The sequence below is a fragment of the Chaetura pelagica genome, unplaced genomic scaffold (assembly GCF_000747805.2).
Source record: "Chaetura pelagica isolate M959 unplaced genomic scaffold, ChaPel_1.0 scaffold139, whole genome shotgun sequence".
In the NCBI taxonomy this organism is placed as follows: domain Eukaryota; kingdom Metazoa; phylum Chordata; class Aves; order Apodiformes; family Apodidae; genus Chaetura; species Chaetura pelagica.
This window is the reverse complement of record NW_009970717.1, coordinates 391,497-400,116: the sequence shown is the minus strand read 5'-3', so window position 1 is coordinate 400,116 and position 8,620 is coordinate 391,497. Positions and strand designations below refer to the sequence as shown.

General features: G+C 39.4%; 1 protein-coding gene across 1 annotated transcript; it reads right to left on the bottom strand.

The window, feature by feature from the left end:
• Positions 1-7,856: 7,856 nt before the first annotated feature.
• Positions 7,857-8,570, bottom strand: RGS9BP (regulator of G protein signaling 9 binding protein). The gene has a single exon (XM_010006163.1). The coding sequence runs from the start codon at positions 8,568-8,570 to the stop codon at positions 7,857-7,859; it is 714 nt and encodes a 237-aa protein (XP_010004465.1).
• Positions 8,571-8,620: the final 50 nt, after the last annotated feature.

Sequence of the window (8,620 nt, the reverse complement as noted above, 5' to 3'; positions counted from 1 at the left end):
GAGGCGCCGGGAAGGGCACAGACCCCGCTGGGAGCGGGGGCCGGTCGGGAGGTGCCGGGAAGGGCACAGGCCCCGCTGGGAGCGGGGAGCGGTCGGGAGGTGCCGGGAAGGGCACAGACCCGCTGCCTTCGGGCGGGGAGCGGGGCTTCCAGGGGCAAAAGCTTGAGGAAGGACAGGGGGTTTACGGGCACGGGGCGAATGGCTGAGAGAAGCACGGGGCTGGCTTCAAATCTCTGTTAAAAGCTACGGCTTGGGGTAGTTTGCGCTTCCTGAGGTTTCGTAGCACTGAGGGTGTTCGTCGCATGCCAAGATGTGGATGTTTAATAGCTGGGACCCGCAGCCCTGAGAGCTGCTGACGGGGCTGCAGTGCCAGCCCCAGGACTCACTTGTTGCCATCCCAGGGCTGCTGACCCCTCGGGGAAACCTGATCTCGGTCCCACATCAAGGGATGCTGATCAGTCCTTTTAGGTCTTTAATTCAGCGTGTCATGCTCCGAGTTGTTTGAATTTTTTCTAGTAGAGTTCAGGGGAAAGGAGTATGTAGAACTTGGAAGTAGTTTTCCTGACACAGCTCTTCTGTTTAGAGGCTTTTGAGTTACCTGAAAAAAGGATATATTCAGGTAAGACAGCAAAAGCTTGAAAATGTCATTTGAACACACATTTTACTTTAGGAAACATTTAATTTTATTAATTTAACATTAAGATTTGCATTCCTCCATTTAATAATAGATTGTGGTTTGTTGTTTGTTTAATTTGTAAGGATTTTAAGCAGAAGAAAGCTGGATACAGGTTAAGAAATTTTGTAAGAATGTTATTTGCACATAACATGGAGAATCCTCCTCCTATTCATAATCCTGCTAGATTTTGTTTGGCTGATGCCCACATACCTGCATGTACCTCTGGCAAGTGCTCTCTTATTTTCTAGTTGAGCACGTACTTCGTGCCTGTGAGATGTGGCTCAGGGCAACTGAAAACCAGCGGGATGCTGGAATATGTCAGCTGGCAAAAGTAAAGATTCACTGGAGGTCTCCACATGCACAGCTGGGCCGTGAGTTCATGCTGGTGCCAGGCTGCAGTCAGCAGAGGTCAGCCAGCCGCCTGATTATGCTAAACCGGGCAGAACACCAGCTGCTCTATAGCCAGGCACCGTATGAGACTGCCCTCCCTCTCCTTCCTCATGACCAAATACACAAGCAAAACCAGGACATCTTGTAGCTCTTGCCTCCTTTTTCATACTAATTTAAATAATTATTGCTCATCAGTGATTGCCATGTTAGGCAAGGGAAGCCTGAGGTCCACTAATGTGCCTGTTTCCTAGTGGAAGGCGTTTTGAACATAAAAACATGATGTTCACCTTGTGTTTGCTTTTTGCACTCAGTATGTATTTGTCTTGCTGGAATGTGCTTTGCCTAAAAGCTGCTTTACTGGTGAAATATTAATAAGGTTTTTCAAGAGGTTTTTCAAGATTTAATGAGCTTGATGGCTGACCAAAAAGATTTAGGGTCCATTATGTCAGATAATTTCAGCATAAGGACATTTTAAGTAGAAAGTACTCGTGTACCAATAATGAACAATGTCATTTTCAAATCAGTTGTTAATACCAGCACATTACATGGCAGTACCAGCACAATTTTGCCATCTTACTGTGGCAAAAATGCAATGTCTGATATTTCTAAAAAAGCATGTTTAATTTCTTAATCTCCAACTTCAGTAAGTAGATTATTCACTGTATAGTTTTGCAAGTATTGTGTCCAAAATGTGAATAAATCTTAGATCTAGGAAATGCACATTTATGACTACAGCACCATTATATGGATTGACTAAAACAAAAAAAAAAATAGCTACCTTCATATGAAACAATATTTTAACAAATCAAAGCAGATCAGAAAACAAGGTTACAGATAGTGTTAACAACCGGAAGTGTCCTACTTCCAGCAGACATATAACGGATTACATGTCATTCAAATTGAAATTATGGTTCTAATTCTGCAGTTTTTAATTACATTAATAGTCTTCACACATGTAGTTTCTCACTAAATTGAGCAGTGATGGCTTACATGAGTTATGCTTCAGACCACTCCCTCTAGGACCCAGAACTCAAATGTGTGTATATATATAAAATTACACACGCAATTAGCATATTAGATTAAGTTACTAAGGCAGTATCATGTTTGTTGTGTCTGGTACTCCTCAGTCACTCTATATGGTATAAATAGTTAAACATTTGTCTTCTCATTTCTACCTTTCTCACTTGTTTTTCCCCCAAAGCTTGCTATTTATGTACAGATTCTTCAAGTTCATACTTGGTGAATGAGAAGGAATTGCAGTTGAATTTTTAAATATTTTTTTTCAAGACAATTATACATGGCTGTATGACCTGATGTTTTCCATTCTTACCAAAAAGTCATTATTTTTTAAGTGATGGTTTAGGCTATGTGCTTCCTTAATGCTGTGACACATCAATGAGTTTGACTGTGTATGTTCTTTGAACATTTTTGTGCAAGAGACAGACTTGACTGATCATAGACATCAGTGATTATTTTAATGCAGAATGAAAATGAGAGACCACACATTTATACTATGATTGTGACTTCCATTGTATGCCCATTTCTGTCCACTTGAATTAGAATTAGCTCTTAGAGGATTTGTTAATTTGTTTAATTTGGTGGAGAGCTTATTAGTAAGTATATGATAACTAATATCATGCAGTGCAGTGTAAATAAAATGTACAGTTCGATCAAACAAAACACCACCACCTGATGCTGTGGAGGCTCAAGAAGTCAATTTCTGACACTTAGGAAAATCACAGTAGATATTCTGACAAAATTACTGGAACTGAGCAATAAACATAATTGCTTTTGTTGACTAACCTCTGTGGGTGAGATTTTTAGTGAGGCTGAAATTCTATTTGTATTTGCCTACATGGCCTCTAGTCACATTGCTTCCAGCATGAAGTGCTTGTGCTTGGCTGTGTGAGAAGGTGCAGAAGAGCCTTCATACTTGTCACATGCCATGTGACTTTTCACCTTTCCACAGGTTTAATCACTGCTAGCTGATTAAGCTACAATTCCAACTGCATCCCCAGTACTGCAGCAGCAAGCTGTCAGGATGCATGACAGGATCCAGCCTTCGGGGACCATCTTTTTCCAACAGAAAGTCTCTTGTAGTGTGAAGCAGAGAGAGACAAGTGTTGTCTTGATATCAACATGTAGCAAATCAAAGTATTTTTACACTTATTCTGTGTTGAGTTAATCAGAGAACAGGTGGCCAGTTCCATTCAGGGATATTTGATACTCTTTGTTCCACTGGATAAAAGATACTGCTTTCTTGCTGAGAAGCTGTAGTTTAACATTGTCATGCTATTAATTATATTTAACAAAAAACATACTTTGCTAACATAAGATGAAGATGTATTAGGTACATCCATCTCCTTCTTTTTCTTGTCCTTTCCTCAACACATGCAGATAATTTTAAATGAAAGACTTTTTTTCTAATCCCACTTTTATCATATGCTTACCATGACAGGTGCTGCTCACGTGTAAACTACAATTTTGTCCCGCATTAAAAGACTTACATAATCGTATTGAGAGAAAGCATTTAGAGATCTGTAATCCACTGGTCTTACTGAATGACTTTTTACATAATGAAAATCTGTGAAGGGTAAATATGTTGACTAGGAGTTCCATTAGCACTTAAACATAAGTTATTTCTGGACAATGTACATGAACACCACAAACCTTAGAAGGAAAAGAAAGCCCATAACCAATTCTTCCAGATGACAAACAATAAGCACCTATTTAATTTTTAATCAGGAAGCTCATGAAATGACTCATCTAGTTAGTTTTTAAATAATTGTATTCACATACAAATATTTTAATATTTACAGGAAGAACTGATGCACTTTTTATTTTGTATTCATAATGCTGAAGTTTGATTGTTACATTGTTTGCGGCTTAAAAATAATAATTTTAATTATGGTTCTGTGTTCATTTTGTTAGTAAACTAAAAACTGTAGAGAGTGTTCATGGTGATAGATAAAAGTCCTGGAACAAAACTACAAATTTCTGCATTAAACAGACTCGGTTATGATAGTTTGATGCAACTGTTGATTGTTGTTGCTGTCAATAATATAGGACCAAATTTCACACTCCTTAGATTATGTGTCTTTTGCTAAAGTAAATGCAAACTCTGCTGGCTGAAAGAGGAACAGCCTGGATCCTAACCCAGTGGGGATCTAATACATTAGACTAGTCTACTCTTTAGTTTTCTATTGCCTGAGCAGATGTTTCTGTACATTTTTCAACAGCACTGAACAGGCAGTGCTGGAGGCAATGTCATCCCTGTTAACCCTAAATGTTGCTGTAGCTGCTTCCTAAGGCAGAGATTTATTGACTTCTACACTTCTGATTCCTTTGCAGTATAAATTAAGATGTATCACTATATTCAACTTTAGGAGCTTGAGAAGGGTGCATTTATGTAAATAAAACTGTAATGGGAGGGCTTAGCATGTTACTTTTATTTCTGTGGTTGAAAGAGGTACTTTTTGTTTAGATGAGATTACTGACAAGATGCATTAATACTGCAGTTTTTGTTTGATTTTAATTACTGTTGCAAGCCAACCAGTAAATTATAAGAATGTACTTTATTTTAAGTTAAATAAATAGTGACAGTAACAAGCTTGAATTATTCAAAATGTAGAAAATACCACCCATGCACAGGCAAAACCAGTATAATTCAAGTCAGGTATAAGATTTTGATAGACGTAAAATTTAATGTGTGTATCCTGTGAATAAAGCCAAAAGAACAGAAGTAGAACAACACTGAAATGAAGCAGTAACTGTCTTTTGTACTGAAAACACAGTAACATTCTCCTTCACTGATCAGCATGAGAGTATTTTCATTGTCATCATGCTCTTTATAAACAGAGTATTTAAAGTTTGCCTTCCCATTTTTCCTTTACAAAACCAACCAGCATTTCCAGTCTCCTGGTTGCATTCCAGTGGGGTAAAAATAATGAAGACTTGCAAATCTACAAGAACACTATATCCTACTTAAAAGAACCATCTGTACTTTTGGACAATGGTGGTTTCACCTTGTTTTGATTTTGTGTGCTGTTGTGCATGAACTGTCACATTGCACATACACTTGTATCAAGTGTAGAAGATTAATGGCAGGAAGATTATCCATTTAGATGGTGCCAATCCTCTCTTCAAAGTCTACTTAATCTATTAATTTCAGGTGGCCTAAATATAAAATGATACAGATTTTTAGGAACAAAATAATGAAGAATAAATCTGCAGCCAACTTTGTCTTGAGATTTGAAAATACATTCTTTTTCCAAGGCCAAATCCTTTAAATACTAATTGTGTGCATACTCATAATGAAGCAAGGCTTACATAATTATAGGCTACTTAAATTAATTCTTTGAGTACTGTACACAAAATTCAAATTAAAAAAAATGCAACAGACTGAAAATACACAATTTACAAACTCACTGCTTTGGAAGATTACCTTCCTTAAACATTCTTCTATACAACCAACCATAGATAAAAAGCATATATACTTCAAGATACCAATATACAAGATAATGAATGCTGTAGGTGTTACCATTTACTTATCCACCAGAAGTCAGATTTCCATTACTTGGGTTTTCAGAACATGTGGTTAAACGACCTGATATCAAAACATCAGGTTTTCAAGAACAGAGTCCAACTTATCCACCTTCCTGTGAACTAAGATAAAGGAGAGTGCAAATCCTTACTGACTGGGGGTGGCAATCCAAACATGTACATCCTCTCACAGCTTTTCTGTATTTTCCATAAATATGTTTACTCAATATGATTGTGAAGGACATCTCATTTGAATGAACTTATAGTAATTACACCTTTTCTAAACAGACTGAAACAGTAGCACCGATAAATACAGGCTTGACTTTGTTAGAATGCTGCTGGGGATCTCTAAATTAAGTACATATAAAACACATCCTATGGAATGAGTGAAACACAATAAAAAGGAATGTAGAGTCATCCCAGAAAACTGAATTCCCACAAGAATGGAGCTAGACTGGATCAATGTGCAGAACTCACGTTATGCTTCAACATCATGGTAGCCTATAGCCTTTAATTCAGGCTTCCACATTTTTCCTCACCTACTTTTTTTCTTGCAAGTGACCAGATTGAAATTTTTCACACACTTTTTTCCCCCAAATCCAGTTCTCCAGGTTTTAAAGAATAAACTGTTTACTGCAGTTTTTCAAAGTATGTTTGGTTAACTCAAAAATATTAGCTGTTTATGAGTGTTGCTAACATAATTTAAAAAGCATTAAGACAATTGGCTAGTAACTTCACAAAACATACCTGGTTGTTACTTTTTGATAGTATCCATAATAAACAATGCAGAAGAATAATAAGTTATTCAAACCCCAATATTATGGGGTCTGTATTTGTGTGTGGAATGCCTCATATACCTATGGCACTATAAAGTACATACCAAGCATTCCTGAAGGGATAGTCAGTGTGCACAGTAACAGAAGATATTCCCATAGGTTATATAATAAGTAGGTCCCTTTACAAAACATTCTAGAGCTTCTTTACCAAGTTAGTGTTTGTCTCCCCAGTTTTAACTTTAAACTGTGATAATTCTATAGGGAAGGACTGGAAAGTTTTATGCTGCTCTTGCATTTACCTTCCAAAAATTGCAGTTTATCAAATTGGACCCATCCTACAGGCTTCCTATTTCCCAAATGATTAATCAGACATGAATGAGATATGAAACTGAGACACATATTTAGCTTTGCCTGAATTTTTGCAAAGAATTCAAGAGTCTGCAGAAATCTGACAGTACATACACAGGCATCAATCCTTGCCTGTTAACATGAGAGGAGATCTCTTCAGGTTGTTAAAAAGGTCTGCTTTAACTCAACCTTTTTGTTTGCTAAAATCTGTCCTCAAAAATTACAGCTTCTGCTGTGGGTAGATTCATTGCTACTATTCTCGTAATTTTATGTGAAATGCAAACTCTTGGCTTCTACAGAAATAAAAAACTGAATGAGAGGAAAGGGGAAGACAGAATTGTGGTACATGAGAACCACAAGGGTTGCTAGTATTTTTTCTGAATATGCAACTCCCCCTTTTTTCTCGTTGGATTTGGAAAGCGATTAGTCATTCGCGTGTGCTGTGCCAACACAGGGAACTGGGTTCTGTGCAATCCAGTCTAAATCAGCAAACACTATCTGGTATCAAACGTTGCTTGTTCTGTTCTCTCAGTCCTCTTCCACACCCCTCTCCTTCCCCAACCATCACCTTATCTAAAATACAGGTTGTTTGCATTCTTTTATTGGGGTTTTCATCCTTCCCCTCTTCCTCCCCTGAAATAACATTTTGTGTATTTGGTGAGAAAACCCCACCGCATTCTATTCACTTTGCCAGACAAGCACCTGTGTTATCTTCCAAATGCATGTTACTCTCAAATTCTGTAAACAGTGACCAGCAGCAAACTCCAGAGCCTATTCACGAGCAAAAAATACAGGTTTCTGAGAACAGTGATCTATTAACAGCAGAGAAGTCCCTGTTATAGCCAGTAGTGATAATACCCTGATATTTCACAGTTAACCATTAAAAGTCCAGCAAATGAAGACGCCCTATTCTGCAGTCTGATTTGCATCTCTTCAAAAAGCAAGAAGAAACAAATCGTGCCTTTTAGGATACTGAGAGGCAAAAGTTTTTTTGTTTTTTTTTTCAAGTGCTAGGATTGAATTTTTAGCTCATCCAAGTGACCCGTTTTGAAATTAAAAGCGTGAAACATTCCAAAGCCAGACTGGGGTGGGGGGGTTTGCTCTTGTCAGAGCCTGCAATCACTCTAAGAGAGTTTCACCACACACACTGCCAGGATGATAGCGACAATAAGCACAGCAGAGAAAACAATCCCAGCCAGAACCTTGCTGATATCGCAGAAGGATTTATTTTCCTCCATAGAGATCATGCCAATAGAAGAAGCGCCCACACTGATGGTGGATTTGAGTTCAGCCCCCGGGTCTTGCTTAGCCTCTACTGTCCACTGGGGCACGTTCACCTTCATTTCCATCTCGTACATCATCTCTCCTACCTGGTTGATTTCGTTCTCGAGGTCTTTCAAATCCACCACGTCTATATTGTTCTCAGCCTCGTATTTCATGTTCTGGACGCTCATTGCTCTGGCGGCCACGCCAGATGTTCCCCCACTCATGCCTGTCTGGATCAGGTGCTTTTTGGGGACGTTTAACGGGAACTCGTGGCCCAGCTCCAGGGCTCTCCTCATGTCGATCTCCAGGATCTCTAGGCACGTGGAGAAAATCACCCATAGCCTCTCGAACTCGGCTTTATCTTCCTTACTCACGGTTTTGTCCTTCAGGACCGTGGTGAGCTTGTTCCTGTTGGCCACCGCGAGCTCCTGGGCTTTCTGCCGCGTCTTCTTCAGCTCCTCCCGCAGGTTCTGGGAGTCCGAGGTGCCGCCGATGGTCAGCACCATGTGCCGGTAGCAGGCGGTCACCTTGTTGAGCGCGTCCAGCAGCGCTTTGCACTCCTCCTTCACCATGGTCCCGCCGGCACCGCGGCCGCCCCGCCCCGCTCCGCCGCGCCGCGATC

What these genes read in the sequence shown, in the direction of transcription:
- RGS9BP (XM_010006163.1), bottom strand. Translation starts at nt 8,570, where the DNA reads ATGGTGAAGGAGGAGTGCAAAGCGCTGCTGGACGCGCTCAACAAGGTG.